We start from the raw sequence: 22,908 nt of genomic DNA, 5'->3' as shown, positions 1-22,908 counted from the left end.
TCCCAGGCAAGGGCTGGGAGCTCCTGCAACCCTCCTGAGATAAGAGCCTGCAAGCAGAACCTGGGACCAGCAGGGCAGTTTCACTTCTTCCACCATGACAAAGAGCAGCAGGGAACTTTGTGGCTGTAGGACAGGGCCTTCCCACGACGGGTTTTCCCCAGGATGGATGTGGTTTAGCAAACTCTTTGTAAACCCGGGTTGCCCCTAAATGAACAGCTTTGGAATTGATTCTAATATTCACAGCAGATGGGTGGACCCAAGAGGTTTATACTGGGGGTCTGTCACCTCCACTGCAGCCACTGGAAGACACAAGGAGACTCTGGCTGGCTGCAATTATCAGACCTAAGGATCTGGTGATATTAAAATTCCCCTCTTTTCCCTCCACACTTCCACAGTAAGATTCGAATTGTTCCTCTCTTGCAGTCAGACTTTTCAGTCGTCTTGTTTTGGACAAAACCAGTTCGGACTGTAACCTCGGAAAATGTGTCAGCTTAGCACGTATCTCAATTCCCACCTCAATTTCCTGGGAATTTCAGGCATACCTCAAAAAGAAGCAACAACAGAACAACTCAAACTCAACTATACAGTGGTCTATAATTTTCTTAAGTCAGAAATGCCCCTAAAAAGAAAAAATGGCACAAGCTTCCTCAAATCTGGCAAGGGACGCAAATTAGATGTCTAGAGAGTAGCAGGCTGCTCAGAAGAAACTGAACAATCTCCGCTTCACTCCATAAAGGAGGTCTTTTTTTTGTACTGCTTTACATTAACCACGTTATCTTCAAATTGTCAGGCTTTTGTAATTTCAAGTCACATTTTTGTTAGTTAGCTGAAACATTTAAATCATAAAGGGACAGGCAGTGAGATACTTTCTTATAGACACATACAGGTTATCAATTTCAGATAAATGGGATACAGGCTTACTGCTTACCGACTCAAAACAACCCCGTCTGAATGGGTAAGAGATAACATGCACACCGGCAAGTTAACCATGGAATCAATGCAACTAGCCATTGAAATCATTAATCAAATATCGAAATTCAACAAGCTAGAGAATTTATCCTCCAATTTGTCAACGGTGTCTTAAAAGCTGGATATTTCCCAAACAAGTAGCAGTCTAGGAGATTTTAACCCTTCTGCAGAACTGCAAGCTCTTTCACAGAAAGGAAACATTTCACATTTTTTAGTCTTATATTTAAAAATATATATTTCAATACTGCACGCCTCCATTTCAGGTTATTTTCTTTTAAATACTGTAAGTCACTAGATAAAAGCATCTTCCTGCTGTGTGCAATACAAGATTTGTCGCTGTCTTACTATTTCACATCCCACTCTCAAAACCGATGATTCACAAAATAGTCTTTACTGGTGCGAATAATTTGATCAGCTTAAACAGTATCAAATTCCCAAGATGACGCCACAGAAAATTTGGCACAAAACTGATAAAATTTGGACTTCATCAGATTCAAATCTACACTGAGCCCCAAAACTTCAAAAATCCAATTGCCAGTCCAGTGGCCCACTCTGGTTCTGCCCTTCAGTCTGGAAACATCAAGCTGTTGAGGAAACAAGTTGATGGAGAGCACGTAAAGACCCCCAGCACAAGCCCAGTTGTGTGGCTACCAACACTCAACAGCATCTTCCTTTCTCTGGTCAGATATAACCCGAGTGTAACTGCACTAAGGGCTAGGAATGTGCTTCTAATCTAGAAACATCTGTGCCCTTTAACTTACGTTTTTAGTGGCGTCTTCTTCTTTTTTGCAGGTTTATTCAAGTTGTCTCCTTCGGTTCCATTTGTTTCATTGGCACTGGCTGGTATCTCAAAGGAAGCTGGAGATTTGGAAGGTGAGCTGGCTATCTTAGAAGACGACTTGAAAGGGTCAATAGAGTCCTCACACATGTCTGGCTCAAAACTGTACGTTTGTTGAGGCAGTTTGGGTGATTCTTGCATTTTCGTACTAGATGAGAACGGGTTAAAATTGGGATCATCCCACTTGTCAATATCAAAAGTGTAAGAGCCTTTTGTGATAGGGATTTCGTTTGGATCAACGGGCGACTTGGTTGGTGTGGTTGGAGCATTGTCAAGCTTTTCCACTGACTTTTTAGTCTTTGGCCTCCGTAGTGGCATTTTAGCACCAGGCTTTTTACCTGCTTTTTTGGGAGGAGGAGTGCTCTCCTGCTGGTCTTCACTGACCCCCTTTTCTTCAGAATAATCAAACTCCAGCCTCACCGCAATGCCTTTGACCGGAGGGTCTTCTTGTCCTCCAGTGTCAGGCGGAGTCACCTCCACAGCCTCAGGTGCCGTCGTAAGAGGTAGCGTTTTCTTATTGGCAGGGGGAGAGTTTTGTACTTTGCTGCCTCCAGTGCTAAATGCACTAATCCCTTCAAAACTGTCTGGATCCACAGGGTAGGATCCTTCAGGCACAGGCGGGGCCTCCTGTTTCTCAGCAGAGATTTTAGAAGGTTCAGTACATTCGGGCTTTACTGAGTCAGCCTTTGCTTCAGTTACTGGTTTATCCTCACCTGGGGCACAAGCTGCTTGGCCGAGGTCAGATGGTTCTGGTGGTGTTTCCTTCACCGGCGGAGCATCCAGAGATTTTTTTGCTGACTGCTTCTTTTTTAAGGAAGCTGGTCTGGATTTCTTTGTTCTCTTAAGGGTACTAGAAGCACTACTGGAACCAGTACTGTACACATCTGCTGCCGGTGCTAATGTCTCGCTATTGCCAAGGTAAGATGCTCCATCAAAATCGCTTGCTTGCAAGCTAAGAGATCGAGACAATGTAGATTTGGAAACTGGGACTGAATCGGTAGATTTTCTTCGAACATTCGCTTTGGGATCACGATTCTTTGATTCTGGAGAGCTCGGTCCTAAGGCATGGAGAGAATCAACCAACTCAATGTTATCGAAGTCCAAGTTGTAAGTTCCACTGCTGGCTATTGGCTTGTCCTCATCGAAGACGGTGGAAAAAGAATGGGAAGGGGGACGGAAAGGGCTTTCTTCAACTGTTTCACTGTGTGACACATCAGTTACGGGTACAGTTTCTGAACATAATCCTGTGGGAACAAACAGGAAACTCTGTGAAGTTTACGCACATTTTTGAAACTGGAGCTTAATAAATTTTACGACGATCTAATAACACTACAATTAAAAAAAAAATAATAAAAGGTTAAAATCATACAAATTAAGTAAGCAATGATTAAAGGGCATACACACCAAAGTGACATTTCCAATATATGAACTAGATTAGGGGAAAAAATAGTTCTGTTCTCCCCAGAAAAGGATTCAAGGCAAGTTTCACGAAAACACAAAATACGTATTTGCAACAGCCTCTAGAGCATCACTTCTAAACTAATTATCACTTAGTTAAAGAGTTAGATATTACCATAACATGCTAACTATGCCAAATACCAGAAAAACTGAACATCAAACACTTTATTACTCCTGCTTTCTACCGTTATAAAGAGTTCACAGAATTGTGTCTGAGCTCTTATGCAGTAAATTCCCTGTGAATTGACTGGTGCTTCTGCAATTACATGATGGTCTCAAGCTTTGTTTCCCATGTGCTATTTTTACCAATTTCCCTGAGGAACATGGCTTCCCCTCCACAACCCACCAATGCTGCTCCTCTCTCTGCCCCAAGCAGTCAACACACTCCACTTTGACCTTGTAATTCCAAGTTTATCACGAGACGTGAATCACTGAGATTTTCATAGGAAATAAATTATGGTAAAGGTAAGAATATTATTCAATTAGAGTGCTGTACAAATATTCTTAGTTGAAAATCTTCCTTAAAAAAGACCGCTAGAAGCTTCCTACAAATTATTTAAATGAGATTTCTCAAAGTGTAGTTCTAACTCATCGAAGTGAAGAAAATTTACAGAGAATTAGATGCTAAAACTGTTAAAACAAGTAGCTTTTCATTGTAACTAAAGATTTGCTTATTGAACGGAATCCAAAGAAAGATTTCTAGAAGTCTCTTCACTTGGAATATAACAACTATATTGGACAAAGTAGAAAGAGATTTTTAAAAAAGGAAAAAAAAGAAAATACATAGGTAGGAAAAGATTAAGATGATGGTCCCTTCTGCCTTCCAGCTCATAAAAGCTCATTACTACAATGTTTTACAAATTCTGAGTATGGTTTGTTCCTGCTGCCATTGTCGTGCTCCCTATCTGAGTGTAACCTAGTCCCCTCTGCCCAGGTGCGCGTGTCCCAGTCAGGGGATCGGGGACCTGGGAAATGTCTCTCCGGCTCACAGCTCAAGCTGGGCTAAACCAGCTGCTCTGAGCTCTCACCGATGCGGACTGGAGCTATTGCAGCAGCACAGCATTCTTCACGTTCTCAATTTGTTTAATTATGCAATTATAAAGAAAAACAGTCAAGGAAAAAAATTAAGGCTTTTGTCATCCTAAAATGACTTCAGAGAAATTTCCACACATCTTTTTCATTCCAGTCTTGACATGTTTTGCAAAGTAATTCCCATTTTGACCAGCTACATTCATTAATGTTGTTCATAAAAGCAATACAATCAATAATTACTTTTAGTCAGAAGCTGTGAATGAATTAAGAAAAACCCCACATTTTTCCTTTGTTTCAGAGGAAATTATATGTCTGCATAGAGATTACAAGAATTATTATTTATGGACGTAGAGGACAGAAGGGATTTAAGGAAATTGGATACATTTCCCAAAGCAATACCTTAGACTGGCACGACGTATTTCCAGGGACTGCCAAAGGAACGACGACTACACAGTTTCTAAGACTGTGGAAGTTTACCGAGTTCCATCAATTAAAATAATATTTTAATGTGTTTTCCTGCTAAATGAATGCTAATAATATGGCAGTACTTCAGGACAGTTTATTTTTCTCCTTCATCTCCACTGGGCTGGGCTTGGTCTCAGCCTGGCTGAGTGGGTCATTACCTAGACTTGATGTGCCAGCTGAGCTGGCGCTCACTTCCCTGGGACGGCCGTTAAGGGGACTCGGAGAGTGCCATAAAACTCCAGCGTTAGACTGATCTGTGCACTATACTGAAACAGGAACGGCAGGCACTTAATGGGAACGCGTTACAATAAACACTGGCATCGCTCTAGTATGTCAGCAGAGTACAAATGTAGGTCAGCACGAAATAAAAGGGGGATCTGAACAAGAAACCGTCTGCAATTATGCGCTGTTTTCATTCCAGCGTGCGCCAAAGGCCTCAACAGGATTGAGGCCCCTTGTTCAAAGTCAGTACAAACATGCATTTAAAAAAAATATATATATTAAAAAAAAATAAAATAAACCAATGCCCTGCAGGACTTGGACTGTAAATGACAGGCGTGGTAGAGCTGAGGTTAGGGACTCATCACAGCAGCGAAGAGAACATAGGAGGCTTTCCAGCTGCTCAAAGCAAAACAGCATTCAAATTTGGTGTGCTCCACATAGCGCAGGGCTTTAATCTTCTTTAATTGCTTATTTCACAACTTCCTCCTCATCAAATCCTTGACTTCGGAGCATAGATTTCTGCGGAACGTCGCTCGACTCGCTGCTGTGACATTTTCCTTGTTTCTTTACGGAACAAGATGGGAAACTGCCTCAGAAAATGTGGCGTTTGGTAGAAGTGAAATGCTGCTGTCGAACTCTTCCCGCATTACAACAGACTTGGCTCAGTAACAGCAGAAGTGCTGGAGAGGAAGATGTGAACAGGACTCCCTATCGCAATCCCACACGCCTTTATTACTAGAGAGAGATATGAAGACCATTCTTTCCGACATCAACAGCCTATTCAGAGAGCAGTGCCATTTGTCCTTTTACGCCACAGAATTAAGCAAATCAGCATCACTAACTACAGTATTTTATTAAAATGCAATCTGATCGCAAAGGAACGTACTACAACACAAGGGATGAAAATTAAGGCAGGACTTGCCCTAGAGAGAGGCGAGCACAAGGTTTTAAATAAGGTTTATGCCACAGTCACCCACAATTATACTGGTAAGAGCTGCCCACAGGTAGATAACTAAGTTTTATAAAGCATTCCAAGAACACGCGCAATAGCAGGGAAACTTACGTTGCCATAAAAAACAGGCAAACCCTGAAAAAACCCAACATTTCATTCATTAAAACAGAAGGTCCAAGTTCTGCTCCTTCCACAAGGGAATTTTCTCTGATTTCAGAAAATTTTTGCCTGGATCAGGTATGAAAAACAAAACCAACCCAAAACCAAACACAACAACGGAAGTCCCCAGACTTCTTGTACCCAGGTGACGAGCCCCCTCAATGAGAGCTGCGCGACACGTTTAATGCTCGGCATTTTCACCTGTCACCTATTACAGAAGCAGCAAAAGTTGCTAGAAAGATATTATGACACTGTTTGCATTAAGAACCAAAACAAATTTCTGCTGTTAGCACCAACAAAAAGGAACCAAACAAATAAAAAAAAAAACCTTTTCTAGTCAACTACAGAACACTTTTTCTTGTATGTTATAAAATACCTACATTTTGATAGCACTTCAGATGCCAGTAAAGCTTCAATGTCCCACAGGAACAGCGAGGCAGGCACATACCCCACTTAACTGAGCCTCCTTTAAAGAAAGAGCCATAAATGATGTGAACAAATCCCATGCACATTCTCCAGCCCCTCCACTGATGAGGATACAGAATTTTTACTACCTTGTTGCCACTGCTGTATATTGCATATATTGAATTGGATAGGAGGAATTCGTAGGTTTAGAGCAGGACTGGTATTAGGATTTACACCAGCCAGCCTCTTTTTACAGCCTCAGGAAAGAAATACCGAAACTCAGTGGCTGTAGTTGCACAAGGAGAGTCACAGAATCATAGAATTGCCCGGGTTGGAAGGGACTTTTCAGACCATCTAGGCCAACCATCAGCCTAACACTGCCAAAACCACCACTAAACCATGTCCCTCAGCACCACGTCTGCCCGGCTTTTAAATCCCTCCAGGGATGGTGACTCCACCACTTCCCTGGGCAGCCTGTTCCAATGCTTGATAACCCTTTCGGTGAAGAAATTTTTCCTAATAAACCTCCCCTGAAGTAGCCGAAAAGGGCAGCCTTGTCTCATTTTGGTGCGGTCTCACAGATCTCCTCCCCATCTGCGGGGCTCTCCCTGCCTTCCCCGCTCTGAGCGCTGCGGTCCCAGCGGGATGGGATGCGGCACCCCGGAGCGTCCTACTCTCCCGGGACGTCTTCACAAAAAGACACATTTCCAAAAAACTTTGGAGGCAACTTCAAATTTGGTTAAAAGGTATTTTAAAGAAGGAAATTAAATATCTGCACCAGCTATGAGCTTATTGAATCTAAATCTGAACCATTTCTTTCTGAATAATGAAAATATATTAAGGGGTTAGAACATATAAAGTACTTCCAGCTATTTTAAAATGTCTTTCCTTTTAAATTAGAACAAATTCTTCTAGCGATGGAGCTGCACTGTGTGCTAGGACAGTTGAGCATTTTCTTCTTTGTTGAAGTATCTCTAAAATAGGGGGAAAATCCAACAGGCTGAAAATAGAAGGCCTTAACGCTGCTGAGCTGGAAACAACATAAAACACTATTTTGAAAGGCTTAGAAACAAAATTTAACCAGATCTAATAAATCAAATACGGAAGAAATTAAATTCTAATTCTATTTTCTAAAGAAAAACAAAGAGAAACCCTTGGAAAATGCATACAGCGTGCACTCACATTCTCCATTATAATGAAGTAACTCAGGAGACAAGTAAACTTCGCCTATAGCATACAGGAATTGGAATTACCTAAGAGCAGAAATTTTGAAACACAGTTTATTTCAAACTCCTGCTTGTTATGAGAAGCTTTTGAAGTTATGAAATCAATTAGTAATGCTATTTTAAAAATTACTGTAAAAATAAGTTTGCCATTTATTCTGAGAGAAAACTTTGGATATAAAGTTTATTTTCCATTTTTTTTGTGTCAGGCTTCAAGAGGAAAAACACTGAAGAAGAATGTTTTCCATCCCCAAAATTCAGTTTGTTTTTGTCTGTGTAATCATCTCTCTACTGGAAAGCCTGACCTCAACTTCCCTGGCACAAGAAGGACCTGAATATAGGTCTCCCGTATCCTGAGAGACCTGCGAGAGCTGGAGTCCCCTCTATGCATTACAGCTCTCGCATCTCCCCTGGGTATAAAATCTGAATTCATTAATTAATTGGGGAAGGCAGCAGGGGCGCAGAAGAAATGTCCCTGCCCAGGCAGGAATTCCTGGCCAGAAACAGGGAGAATTTGGGAGAAAGGGCTCGGGGCACTTTCTGGGCTGAGATGGCTGGAACTGGAAGAGGACACTGCTGTGAGAAGCTGATGGCAACAATAATTTAAAATACAACCAAAATAATAATAAAAAAATAAAATAAAAAGCATCCTCAAAATCATTTGCCTCAAGAGCATAACCCACGTTCCCCAGAACATATGAAGTATTTACGGAGGAGTGGAAGTGTCGTTAGTGACGCCTTCTGGGGTTCAGAGGTAGTTCCCACACGTGCTCTGTTACTCCTCTTCCCCTCCAGACTCGCCCGCAGACTGACTCCCCTCTTCTGCTCTTCTGCTGATGGACTGGAGCCATGCGGCAGGTTTCACCCCACCAGGAGCTGGCACAAACCCAGGATGAGTCCAGCTATATTTCACTTTCATCATATTTATTAAGCGAGCGTTGAAGTCAACCTAATTAAAAACTCTCCTCTTGGCTTTCCAGCAGTGGGGTCCAGCTGTTGCGTTAATGATATCATGCAGCATAACTGCAACCGTCTGCATAAGTAATTATTGTCAGATATAGATGAAATAATCCTCTAAAAAACTTACTAGGCTTCCTCCTTCCACCCAAGCACACGGTCTGTCACCAGCCTCACGCAGAAGACAAAGCCACGCAGCTGGTGAACCAGAAACCCAGCTGGACGTGGCTGCCTCTCCCTGTGCCAGTGCCAGGCTCTCCGGCTGCCCCTATTCCTTACTCCTCTTTTACTGAAACCTATTTATTTAGCTGTGTGGTACCAAGGAGGGATTCTGCTTCAACTGCTCCCAACCCCCGAGGAAGGGACACGTTCTCTTTGTGTGCAGCCACGTGCATAAGCTACGAGGGATGTAAACTACACAGTAACTGTTACTCAAGCGGTTTAGAAAGTACAAACCATTTAACTGTTCACATTTCTGAAGAAGCATGCAAACACCTAACCCACACTCTTAGTATTATTACTTTTTTCTAAAGGTTTCCAAAATAAATGAACGCTTTGTGTTGCCCTCCTACGTTTGAATTTTTTCTGCATTACACATCTTCCTTCCCGCACATAAATTACCCCGTTGTATAACTGCATTTTGCATCATTTTGGAACGCTGAACTGTTAGTTTGCGATAACTTGCCTCCCATGGACAAATCTCATTTGCAAATGAAACGCTTCCATCTCTGCCACCCAATGGCCTCCAATGCAGCTCACAGTGGCTACGAACAGACCTATTCAGTTCCCGACCTTCCTTCAGAAATATCTGAGAGAAAGGAGGGGGCGATCTGGGATGTAGGGGACGAGACACACGTGTGCCAAGGAAGCACATGCGTAATCAAGGGTTTGAAGATAATCTACTGCAGTAATTAAAAACACACTCCAATCCTGTTCAGCATATGCGTTCTTTTGTTCTCTCAGCACTTATTTTGTAATCACTAGATGGCAAAAGATTAGAAAAAGGAAAGAAGATGGAGAATGAGTAACGTTGTTTGCTTCAATGAAGAGGGAACTGTAACAGCAGAAAGGAAAATGTCGGAACGTCTCAGTATTTCAGTTTTATTTTCTGGAATCAGTTTGTTGAACATCTTTCTAGCTTCTTATAAACTTGTACCATAAATCGTGATCTTAAAGAGCATTCCTTAATGCATAAGTCCCAGAACTGCGTTAGGTGGCTTGAGACATTTGCAAGACTTACTTGTCACTTTCCATGAAGGTTTAAATCGAAGCTCGAGAGCCTTTATAATCCACACACGGACATCGCCTTTGCCCACTGCTCAACACACCCACTTCTTCACTGGAAATGGAAGCTCTAAAACACCACCTGGCAACGCTACACATCTTTCCAAACGAAACACAAGTCAACTTTAGTCTGCTTAGAGCAAAACTACCTTTATACAATTTAGCCAGGTGATCGAGATGACACGACTTTCAGATGGGAAAAAAGACAGCATAATGGGGAATTCAATCTTAAACTGTTGAGCTGTCAGCTGACAGCCCAAACAAAGCTATTTTGGGCTAATAGAGCGCTTTCTACTCCCTCATATTCCATTAGTCAATTTGGAGAACACAGAACACTTTTGGGGGGAGAGAATTTCTTTGGGATTTTTAACACAATATGCTTTTTTTAAAGGTTACTTTCCCAGTATATACCAATTTTCATGTATGTATATTATGCATACATTCACGCATACTCCCATGTTCCTCCTATAAAGCTAATACAAATATTTCTATTGTTTCGAAGGGCTTTTTGTTCACCTTCTGTTGCAGGTGACAGTACATTTGAGAATCACATTTTGTTAATTGTCAGAGCTAACAGTGCTCACCCAGGTGCCTGCATCTGTATCTCACACCTCTCTTTCCTACTCCCCTGACTCTGTAGAGATCCTACAATTCTGAGAAGAGGAATGAAGTTTGATTCAAAACGAAGAAAGGTTTTTCTAGAAAGCTCCTCTTTTCTTAAGTATTTATCAAGTGTTATGGACAGATTTTCCAATACTTTATTCCAGGAGGCGACAGGTTTTTTCCTCCCAGCATGGATAATGCCCAGCATACACTAACCAGTCTTTCAGAAGACATTTTATTAGCATCAGTTCCTTGCCTGTGCTTAAACAAACACCTCCCCGCAGCTTTACCTTCCCCAGTAACCTGTCCCGCTCATTACATGCTCGTTACCTGTGTCTTCCAAGGGCAGCTGGGGTTTTATTTCTTGTTCTATTTCTGCTACAACTGCTGCTGCCGCCGCCGCCGCTTCGGGGGGTGGCTGCGGAGGTGAAGGTGGTGCCTTTACCGGTGTGGTGGACTCTGGGGTCTCAAACGCTTCTTCAGAGTCAGAGCTCCTGGGGAAAATCAAAGGAGAGACTGGTGAGCAGAGCAAAGATTCACGTTTGCAGGTCTACTTGGAAATGCAGGGCTTTCTGAGCCGACGGCACGGACCTCAGCTACCAGGCTACCTCTGCATTTCCCAAAGGAGATTTTACACTGCAGTGTGCCCTCCAGAGCAGAATATGATGGCTGTGGTCTTCTCCGTGTATAAATCTTTATGTCACTTAAGACTTCTTTGTGTTACAAAAGCAAACACACACTTGGCAATAAATCTGTCCTGCAGATCCCGCTTTCCAGTGGCTCGACCACACAGACAACACCACTGCCATCTCTGTGCTAGTGTCAGAAACTCTCCTTGGCACAAGTGTAGCTAGATCAACTGAAAAAAAAAAACCAAGAAGGATCGTCTCAAGAGAATTTCATAGCTTCATCAAAAAAACCATCTAAAATAGCATCAAATTTCTGCGTGTGCTCGTACAGGTAAGAGAGCAAACATGGAGATACCTGAGGTGCAGCAAATCCTTGTGCAACCTGCTCCTGCGGAAATAATAAATTCTTGCTTTTAGCAGAATTTTACCCCAGCCCTTTTTGAACAGCAAGCGTATGGGTTTGTTACACAAGGTAAGATAACCTGTAAAATGCACCAGGGACCCGGTATCGTCAAGAATCCTTTCCTAGCACCGTGTGCTCGCATAGGCACAAAAACCGTAGGGACCATAATGGGTTGGCGCCAGCTCAGCAAGGAAATGCAGCCCCCAAAATGGAGCCATCCAAATGAAAAACAGGCCTGAAAGGCAGCAACTGTACTAAGTGATGGGTAACCTCAATGTTAAGTGAAGATCTGAACCACGCAAAGACACACCATTTGCTCTTACAGCAGAACGGGCTTAGGATGCTGTCCTTCCAGATCTGAAAACTACAGATCTTATCTGTCCTTAAACCAAACCGAGACGAAATTTTATCTTTAAAAAATTCCTTCTTGAAGTCTTTTTTGGGAGCAAGGAATGCAGTGACAACGGTGCCATATTCAATACGCACTGAACGTATGTTCAATAAGGATTTCTCTTGGTCAGATGCAGATTTTTACTGCTGGTCTGTAATAAAGTGCATTAAATACGACAGCTCCCTAAAGGATGAGACCGATTTGCCCATTTCCAGTGATTCTTTGCATGGCTGTAGTCTCCACTGCTCCTCACGGCCGTCCACACCCCACACGCCAGTGCAACGGGGACAAAATTTGCCATGAAATTAAAAGCCATGTCCATCCCCCAGAAGCACCCCACAAACCGCCCTGAATCAAGGACCCCTCTCATTTTGTTCAAGTTAAAAGATAACTCTGAGCTGCCAGATTCTCTTTGGTTTCTCAAAGCTCGTGATTATTTTAAGCAGCTCGATGTCAGGAGAAGTACAAGTACAGGATTTGCATGCGATTACATTTGCCCAAATCTACGGCAGCACGAAGCCTTTGGCGAGCTGAGGAAGAAAAGACCTCGATGTCACCCCTGGCAGCTTGAGGAGCACAGCGGACCCGATTCTCCCCGGCTGTCTCCGCAGAATCCCAACGAGAGCTCCCATCTCCTCGCACCCCTCTCTCATCACCTCTCCTCCTCTGCAAAGCAAAAGGGGGGTTCTACAAGCTAATAGTTTTGGATATTTGCCTTACTTGGGGATTTTGGGAGACTTTTTTTCTCCCCAAACTTATATCACTGCCTGCAGAACTACTCAAAAATAGCGTGCAGGCTTTCGATTAAATTCATTGCTGCAGCTCCTCAAAATACCTTCTTTGTGTCATTGCTTAAACCATACTCCTTCATCAGGCCACGGAACAGCCAAATTGGAAGAGGTAGCTGCAGCATTTTAAATTATATCCCTTCAAGGATGCACCATGTGTTAAGTTCAAAATATTTTAAGTTCAAGAACAGGTGCAAGCAAAGAGCTTCTGTAAATAAAGCTGCACAATAGGTATTTAACAGAATAACACTTTCTCTTCCTGGTTCAGGAAACTTTTCAGTTGAAAAGTCAAAGAGAGAGAGAGAGTTGCGTGATATTTTCCCAGTAGAGAAGTGTTTCTTGTGTCGTAAAAAAAAAACCTGCGAAAGTTATCAACTAAAGCAACAAAAGGAAAGGTAATGCATCTCTCTTAGGCTTTCACATAATCCTGCACTGCGCTGTACTTAATTAATGCTTTACTCTCTTAATTTCAAACCCAAACTGTCGCTCTGTAAATCCTGAAACAATAATGGTTGCACACGTTTAGACACCTTTTTCCAAGCTGACTGTACAGCGCATGTAACAGATGCAGTAAATACACAGACATATGTAATACAACTGAAATTGTAAAAAATCTCTATTTTCATGTCCTACTTATATTTGTAACTGCTTTGTAAATCTGGCTCGATGGAGCAGTTCTGGGTCCTCCTTCTTGAAATGACGGAGAGACTCTGCGCATGTTTATCCCCCTTTTAGGAGAGCTGCCTTTGTTTACTTGGTCTCTTCCTTGGATGAGTTGGGCGTGAGCATTTGAAGTAAAGAGAAATGTCTGGTCTTTTTTGTTCGCTGTACGAGCGCTCACACTGGAGAACCTCCCGAGTCTGTGGACAGAGAGCTGTAGTGCCCAAGTTCCAGGACAAGGACTGTTTTGCTAATATTTAATAATCCCCAAAAGATCCTGATGCAATACTCACAACTTTCAACTGCTCCCCTCCATAAACAGCAGCGTAATCAAGTAAGAACTGTCTTAACCATAATCCAAATGCCGCCGAGTTTGTTATGAGAAGCAATCGTGCTGGCAAAATACGGCATTTAACAAAGAAATACGAAGGGAAGCTGAATACCAGAAAAATGTTCTTTGTCACAGCCTGGGATCTGGGAGAGAGCATAAAGCCTGGAAGGACATTCCAGGACTATGCTCCAAGGTCTACATTACATATATCCTGGAAAAATGAGATCCTGTGTTCAGTTTTCCTTAGTGAAAATACGGATGGTCTCTCTTGCATATGGTATTTTTAAGACTTCTTACATTTTGGAAGTAGGACTGTAAAGATTTTCCCAGAACAACAGGATTTCCTGTGAAAAGGAAATTACATATTTCAGCCAGTTCTATTCATAATGCCTTTTCTCTGAGAAATACACGGAGTACACGGAAAGAAAATAACGCTGCCGTGAAGTTCGTGGTGTAAAACAGATTGCCAAATTGCGATACACCGTGAGAATCGGCACCAATTCAAAGCTGTGTGAGGAGCAGCCACCGCGGATCCGGCTGTGGGCAGGCTCGCACGAAAGGAAGAGCCCTTCCATCATCTACAATATTATTCTGAAGCTCCAGCCGAGGAGGATGAAGCAGGGTGAGATGCGACGCATGGGTTTTAGAGATGGAGAACTCATTTGCTGCCTCATAATGTTGTGGAGTCGGGGCATGCGAGTGCAGAGTCCGGGTCTGCAGGACTAGTTTTTGGGGCAGTGAGAAAGTAAAGGCTACAGGAAGGAACGTACATTCACGCGTCCTTTTAGCCAGCTTGGGAAATTAGCGGGAGCTTGCCTTGATAGCATATTTTATCTCTTTCCATCTGTATCCTTTGCTTTCCATACATAACAGGCAAAAAAAAGTATAGACTGTAGAAGCTACAAAAATAGAAATATTCTTTCAATCCATCTCTTTCATCTCCCTTCTCAAAAGATAGCCACTAAACAGTAAATATAACACATACAGACAGGATCGAGAAGCAGGGGAGAACCAAAAAAATCCAAGAATGATACTAGACCAATGCGGCAACACCACATCAGCTTGTGGAGCAGGAGCACTCCCACTCTCATCTGGAAACTTTGAGGTCTTGCCCAGCCTGCTACATAAATCTCCGGAGGAAATACTGAAGGGATTCACTAGGGTTGACTTCTCTTCTTCACCTTTGGCCTTGCGGAAATCCAGCCTCATAAGTTACATTACCTTTCTTTGTAAACTACAGATGCTTCTAATTTTAAGTCCTCCCTGATTTCAGAATGAAAAATTGCCTTTTTGTCGCCGTAGATGGAAAGCACTCGGTAAGCAAGAATGAGATTTCTTCGTTCTACTGCCTCCCCTCACTGTTTGCCCTCTTCAGGCACGTCAGCCACTGAAGTGAGGTCATCCCAGTTGTCACTTGGAAACTCGATTCATTAAAAAGTAGTTTGCAACAGAGCTGTGACCTTCAGCTGCATCAGGAACCCTGCCATCTGTCTTGGGTTCTTCTAATATTTACACTACAGCAGCATAACCAATGCAAGTCTGCACTCTGGTTTTATTCCATGGGAATGAAAGGGATGTCTGATATAGAAAAGACACTTAAAAGCAGAGCTTTGACACAAGGACTGAGGTCCTTGTGGGGACACAGGCCCTTAACGGGCACAAGGGAGCAAATCTGGAACCACTATGTGCCAAGAGAGCTCCACGGGCTTTTGTAAAATTACTTCCCTTAGTCGAATCTGTATACAATTTTTATTTAGCGTATAGCCTGCTTTAGAAAAAAACCAACAAACCCATGCCTAACTACTTTCTGGAGCACTGATCTATTGGTGTGCAATATGGACAGTCTGGAGAGGAATGAGAATGCGATATTTTGAAGTTTTAAAGCCAGGAGCTGGAGCTCCATCATCGAGAAATGCTGCCCGTGCTGGGAGTGGGGAGAGGGGGATGGAGCCAAAGGAGCTGCTCTCCACCAGCTGGGGTTGTGGAATCACAAGTAACAACATCAAGACGGGCTTCAGGGGGATCTGCTCCATCAGAGCTAAGGTGAACAGCTTCTGTCCACCTGTATTTAAATTTGTGTATTTTTTTCCAAACTTTGCGTTTAGGAAAAAGTGTGTTAAATTTGGTCATTAGTGGAACATGTCCCCATCAATGATATCACTGATGCCCAGCCAGCACTCCATAAACTGATCCATCTTGTTGGTACTGAAATAAAACTCTATCCAGTAATTGCTTTGTCCCTATGTACCTTTGTTCTACCAACACTGGACAGGATAATTTCATTCTCATGGTGTATTTGGAAATGTGACATATCGGGGGAAAAAAGTCAGGTAATCTTACAATATGCACCCAACAACATCAAACTGTGCTCCAGTGCCATCCGGGAGTGCTTGGGGGGGAACGAAGCAAAAGCAAGGACTCCAGAGGCTCCAAAAGGGAGCTGTGGTTTAAACATTGCCCTCTAACTGTAGTGTGGGGGACGTTTGGAAACCTACAGAGAAACTGAGGACTGTCTCACACAACGAGCAACCCCTAGCTGATCAATTTTAAACCGGCAATAGCTTCTAAAGTCTTTTCACAGAATCACAGAATGGTTCGGGTTGGAAGGGACCTTAAAGATCACCTGGTTCCAACCCCCTGACACGGGCAAGGACACCTCCCACCAGACCAGGCTGCTCAAAGCCCCGTCCAGCCTGGCCTTGAACCCCTCCAGGGATGGTTTTGTCTGAGATATAGCTGTACTCCCTGAAGGGGAGGAGGCAGAAATGGATATTTTGTCTTTTTTTCCATCTCATCTTTAGATCCACATGTTCTTTACAACTGGCTAGAGCTGCAGTTCAAGGGGAAAACGGCTGCCCACGTGTATTCATCTCCTCTAGGCCACATAAAACGGCAGTTGAGTTATCTGCAGATCAGTTTCCCTGGACCTTAAGAATCAAATGACAAGTAAGAGCGCACCTCTGCTACCAGAAGGACATCTCGCAATGCTCAGTTCCCGTACCAAGGTTTCTGTGCCCCAGAGGTACCAGCAGGGCTCTGAGATGAACAGGGAGTCCAAAGCCGTGTGATGGAAGGAACCAAACGAGCAAACACTGCAGTGCTGATACAGAAGCACTACCTGTGGCAACACCTAAAGGCGGTGCGCAGATTCCATCAGTCCTGGCCCTCCAAAGCCTCGCTAACTGTCGTATCATAAAGTTAAGGTATAAATTTCACATCAGTATTTACTGAACAATTTATGAACTGTGAGAGGAATCTAAATCAGAGGGAAAAAAAAAAAAAGGCAACTTCTTACAATGGTCAATTTAGTACCGAAAATTAATTTTGGTTTTCATTCCTGTAAGTCCCACTGGAAGATGAGCTGGAAATAAAAAGGAGGCATGAGATCTATAGTCTCACCTCCATGATCACGTGCAGAGATGATCCTCATAAACCCTGCATGAATAATTCAGGTCTGGTTTACTGGTGAGATCAGAACCAAGGATGCAGGTCTGGCTCTATACTTCTGAGGTCAACCTGTTTTGCATGTCACTTACGCACATATACTGCCCTGGCAAGAGCCACGCAGACTGACAGATTTGAGAAGACACTCAGTAACTTCAAGCTTTAGAGTTTCTAAAGCCACAGAGGCAAGGAGTTCAGAGATGGCCATTCATTTCCATCAAAGCTCTTCCACTGTAAACAGTCTGATAAAACCTTTTCAAATTTCCTGGTGCCATTTTCAATGGCTAAACTGATTTTTCAGTTTAAAAAAAACCCCAACCCCCAAGCCAAACTAACAAAAAGAACACAGGATGTTTCAGCAATAGATCTCTCCAGACGGAAGATCAGTTCTACTCTCAACTCTGCCACTGAACTGCTGCACGTGCACGGTCGTGGCCAGTTCACTTCTGCATCCCCCTCAAGGCTGCCTCACCCACCCAGGCTGGGCTCTTGTAAGGGCACGAACGGCTTCTTGCTGCGGCTGTACACACAGTCCCAGTCCAGAGGGAAGAAAAACTGCTCAGTACACGTTACAGTTGAGGAGTAATTCAGTAACAGACAATCTCTCATAATTCATGTTGTGGTATCACTCATATTACCCAACCCTGTAATGCAAAAACACATATAATCTTTTTTTCCTTTTTTTTTTTTTTTTTTCCTTCAGACTCTTACAAATGCAGCTCTGGATCGTAATTCAAAATCACCAAGAGAGCCCAAATGGTAATTCCTTTTCTGGAGATCAAGTTACCAATTTAGGCCATCAGCCACTAGCTGACCCAAGGGTCTACTCACAAGGACCACGAATACGCTATAGTTACAACAAAATGTCATTTTTTCATCCCAGCACTAGGTTAGGATCATATCAGAGATGTGTCAGTTTTGTATGCTATCTTCTTTGAACAGTATTTGCACACTCAGTGACTTCCAGCTAACATGACATTCCACATTAATTAGCTTCTTTTAACACAGCAATTGTTAGCAATGTCATTGTTCACCTACATGTTTTGAATATGAAACATCATTACAGATTTTAAATTTTAATATTTGATTCATATGCATTGGCAACTTATAGAAAACACAGATATAATGGTAGATTCATCTGGTTAGATACTAATATTTGGTATCTGAATTAGTCTACCTGTCAAACCTAGCGTCCAAGGACCTGTTAAATGCATTGTGTTAAAAAGCACCCCAAATACAAATGGTGACAGACATAAACCTCGCAGACAACATTTCCCTTCTCTCAAATGTGATACGCCATTAAAATGATAGAACTTCTCAAAAGGATTCAACAGTGCAGACAGCTCTGAAAACGTTTTGCCCAGAGCAAACCCAGTAACCGCAGCCTCGCCCAGCAAAGCTGGAGCGTTGGTGACTTTTGGGGGCCCACTGAAAGCCATGTGCCTTCCTCCCTCTCCCCCCGTGGGGAATGGTCTCAGTGCTGCATCCGACGCTTACATCGAGTCAGGAGCCAGGGGAGGTACAAACATGTCGCTTAGATGTCACCACACTCCATTTACAAGACAGTTCCTTTAGGGACAGGTTTCTGACCATTAACTATTAATGGCCTTCTCTCACACTCTTGTAAGGGTGTTCAGGGACATGATCATCTATCCTATGATTAAATAAATTCACAACAAATGGCAAAATGGGTCACAAGAAGAGGATGCTGAGATGGAAACAGTCGGACCACCAACCTTGCCTTCAGCTCACCTCCCGCTCCTACTGGCATGACACCATTGTCCCACCAGAACATTACTACTGATTTACCACAAGGTGAGAATCAAGCCTTGCAAATGAAACAAAATAATGTTTCGTAGCCCCAGGGGAGCCACGGGAAAACCAGAGTGTATTGTTCTCTGAGGGTCTGCTCCAGGGAAATGAAAAATGCCCCAGACTACACAGAAGTCAGTGGGAATTTACAGCTTTCTGGTGCTGAGCCTGTACTAAGCACGTACATCACCTTACGGGGGAATGCTCTTGTCTGCGATCTGACATGTCTGGCATATGTACAGAATACATATCATATCCGTACCAGAACAGGCACTTACACCTTCTGCGACTCACCTGCATTGCAACATTGGCGCTGTATTTTATAGTTTCTGATTTGCAAAGTCTGATCATCGAAACAGAACAATCATTTCATCACCGGGTATTTCAGCTTAGACTGTAATGCTGGACAGTAATTTTAGTCTTTCTTTATAACGCTCACCATTGCTGGCCTACAGATATCTCTTTATTTTTACTTTAAAACCGGATATGGCTCAGCTTCTTTAATCACAGCAATTTAATATAATTTTATAGAAGAAATTATCAAACCGAGATGAAGTTAATTTCCTACACATCTTCATCCTTTATCCTGATATCTTTCTGATGCATTAAAACCCTAATAAAAACTATACTGTAGGACAGAAAAACAGGTAGTTTGGTTTTTTTCTGTAAAGAGGTTTTTGTGGAAGAACATATCGCAATCAAAGTTGGGAGGTTTAAATAGGACTTATGTTTTGCATTCGTGGGTTTCTGCAGCAAAAGCCGTATTCCACAAAATCACCTGCAGTTTCTCACTCGGCAGAGATATTTTGCCCAACAGAAGAGCAGGACAAATGTCACGTGTTCATTTTATGGCAGAGAAGCATCCTTTGCAGTTCCCACTTAAGAATAAAGCTTTTATCAAATAAATCCCATTCCACTGAAATGACAAAGACCTACTTTAGCACAACGCAGTTACACAAGAACTCCCGTTGACACGGCTGTGTGCAGAGAGCAGGGCAGGCACTCCTCTGCAGGGAAGGATTTGAATGTTATTCCAGCATAAATATTCCTACAAGACCCAGGGAAAACATGGCTCCCCAGAAAAATAATCACTCTTGCATCGAAGGTGATGTGTCATGACAAGCATAAGGTTTAATTCGGGGACACAAGGGAGGAAGATCCTTCTGCATGGCGCGCAGAAGCAGCCAGAGCCGTTCCCTGCTTCGTGCAGCTTTCTGCTTCTCCCACCGTCAGCCCAGGGGTGAAACGTCCTCTGCTGCCCCAGAGCATCTCAGGCAGCTCCGCTGAAGTGGTAATGATTTACACCACTGTAAATTTGGTGTGAAAGGGTAGATATAGCTCAGTTGTACACTGCTACTGGTGTGAAACTACTGAGCGCCTTCACTGCTCTTCCGATAACATTCAACCTCCAACGTCAAGTCCTTGGACAACTTAGTGACTGAGCTGAGATACAAAAATCCGGATTTTCTTTTTTCATGTAGGTGAGATAACAGAAATGAAATGCTCTGGCTTCCCTTTTCAGACCATTATGTGGGCCTTTAGCAACAGAAAATAATACCTTGCGTGTTATCCAGACCACACAGGTCAGTTTGGAAATGTATCTTCTAGAACAGACTGCAAAAAGAAACCTATGAATCCCTTAAACATTAATCACTTCCTATAAAAAGGCCGATTTTTTCCTCACAGGATGGTTATATTTAGAGAACAGGATTAGAACTGCAGTGGAGGAGAATTAAAACGGCGTAATCACCTTAAAAATGATGTTGATTTTTGTTTTTTAACCTACTGTATTGTAAGTAATCTTCCTACCATAACTGATAGGGGAAGAAGGAATTATTTTTTCCTGCTTTTTCTGCTTGTTTATTCAGCGATTTTGAGAGCATTTTGTGCCGAAGCCAAATTCACACTCCCCCAACAAAAGCCATTTCCTGCTTTCACACAGCGACCAGAAAGAAATGTCTCAAGCTGTGGGAAGCCACATCTGAAGGAAAAATGCCTGAGAGATACAGCATGGCGTACTTACAGCAGCCCTTCAAACTGCTTAAATCATTTTTTCTAACTGATTAGCAAGAAGTTGCCCATATTGCTTTAAATCATGTTAATTTTTCCCTTTTCATTGCTTTTCCCGAGATCTAACAGGGCGTGTTTTTCAACGCTACTGATACAAATGAATAATGGAACGAACCCCCATCCTTTCTGGCCTTTCTTTCCCTTTTACTGGTTTCACTCTGAATAATGAAAACATCTACGTTACAGAAACGGGACTCAGAATTGAAGAATTTTTTAATCCCCATGCTCTTGTCAGCCAGATGCTTCATTCTCAGAGGAACAACAGGAAAACACCATTTAATTAAAGGCACTCATCTTCCGCCATCACGACAGCAAATATACTCGTATGTCCCTAAATCCCCAGAGGCTGCTAAATATCCAAAAATGCAAATCTCTTAAGAGATGAGAAGAAACAGTGAAGATGCAGGATACCCCGATACCCAAAGTAGCAAATACTTACCGCATATACTGTTATAATCAGTCAATACATACCAATCCCAGACAGCGCTGCACTTTGTTCACCCTGCGAGGGTAGGGATTGGTATTTGAATCAGCAGTTGATGTTTAAGTATTTAATACTCATGGCAAATACCTTTCCTCTTGCCTTTGGTAACAAGCTCTAAAGTTTTAATCCAAAAAACCACATCCTGTTAACCGTCTCCTCGGAAAGCATCCATGTGTCTGTGCTCACCGCTATACAGCATGACGCAACGGCTTCAAGGGAAAATAATCAATAATTCATTGGGAGCCAGAGCCGTAGGTTTGGAATTGCTTTGCTTATTGGAACTACCTTTTAAATGCAACAAGGCTTTCCAGAGCCAGGTCTCTGCTCTGCCACCCTGTGCAAACGCCGGACCTGGGGACAAAACAGCAACTGCGAAGTGCAAAGATGAATATATGACACCCGTAATCCCTGGGGGACCAGTTTATCTTGAGAGGCATGGAGATTTGTGAAAATAAGGAGATGTGTAAATAAGGCGGTGTTCCTGCAACGCTTACAGTCCTTCCTTTCAGAAAAGAGATAAGGACGACGTGGAGGGTGGAGAAGAAGGGAGGTGGGGAGTCCCATTGCTCAAAGGGAAAGTGGGAAGAAAAGAGTCCCTCTGCCCCCCACCTGCTCCATATTCTGCCTATCGTACCCCTGCTGAGCCCCCGAAGAGCGGCACAGAGCTTCACACAGATCCTCCCTGACGCTTATTCCTCTGCTTCAACGTGTGAAGCAGCTGCACGGGTAGAAAAACGGCCAGGAAGCAAGAGGAGCGAAGGACAAAAAACATCTCAACCTCTTAACAACAACAGAAGAATCTCTCAGCAGGCCATAATAATTTCATCTCGTGACTCGGGGGTGGGTGTGATCCTTCTGTTCCCAGTGTAGCTCTGGGAGATGTCCTGATGACTTCAGCAGAGCTGCAGCGTCCCCTCTCCCGCGGGCACACGGTGGGGCTCCAGCTCTCACCACTGCGATACCCTCCCCTGGGGCAGGTGCTGCCTGAGCGCCCAGCTCGGGGAAGTGCTGGCTCAGCACAACTGCCTGCTGGAAAAAGCAATCCCTGGTTCGCAGTGGCACCGCAGCAGCTGGCAGCCAGCTGGCCTGCCCACAGCTCGGCTAGGTGAGGGACATCAGCGCTAAACCTTCTCTTCCCAGGCTCCCACTTTGGACAGGGACGGTCCTGCGTTTGGGAAGTTAAACAAAGGATTCAAATTCCTTGCTCATCCTCCCCCTCCTTTAGCCACCAAACCCTTTTCCCAGCACTACACTGGGCTCATCTCTAACGAGAGCAATGAACTGTTATTAACAAGACCAATAAATGCAGGTTTCTGTGCTGAAGGAAAT

The 22,908-nt window shown here is 43.2% G+C and overlaps 1 protein-coding gene across 13 annotated transcripts in view; it reads right to left on the bottom strand.

Moving 5' to 3' along the window:
• Positions 1–22,908, bottom strand: part of TACC2 (transforming acidic coiled-coil containing protein 2) — a 157,622-nt gene that overhangs the window by 35,172 nt on the left and 99,542 nt on the right. For all 13 annotated transcript variants that reach the window (XM_054206583.1, XM_054206582.1, XM_054206589.1 and 10 more), the window contains 2 exons: positions 10,898–11,061; positions 1,731–3,051 (listed from right to left, as the gene is read on the bottom strand). In XM_054206583.1, coding sequence (XP_054062558.1) covers positions 1,731–3,051; positions 10,898–11,061 — 1,485 coding nt within the window. The remainder of the gene's footprint in view (positions 1–1,730; positions 3,052–10,897; positions 11,062–22,908) is intronic.

This window comes from Rissa tridactyla, chromosome 6, assembly GCF_028500815.1.
Source record: "Rissa tridactyla isolate bRisTri1 chromosome 6, bRisTri1.patW.cur.20221130, whole genome shotgun sequence".
Classification (NCBI taxonomy): domain Eukaryota; kingdom Metazoa; phylum Chordata; class Aves; order Charadriiformes; family Laridae; genus Rissa; species Rissa tridactyla.
The sequence above is the reverse complement of the archived record's forward strand: the minus strand, read 5'-3'. Positions and strand labels throughout refer to the sequence as shown.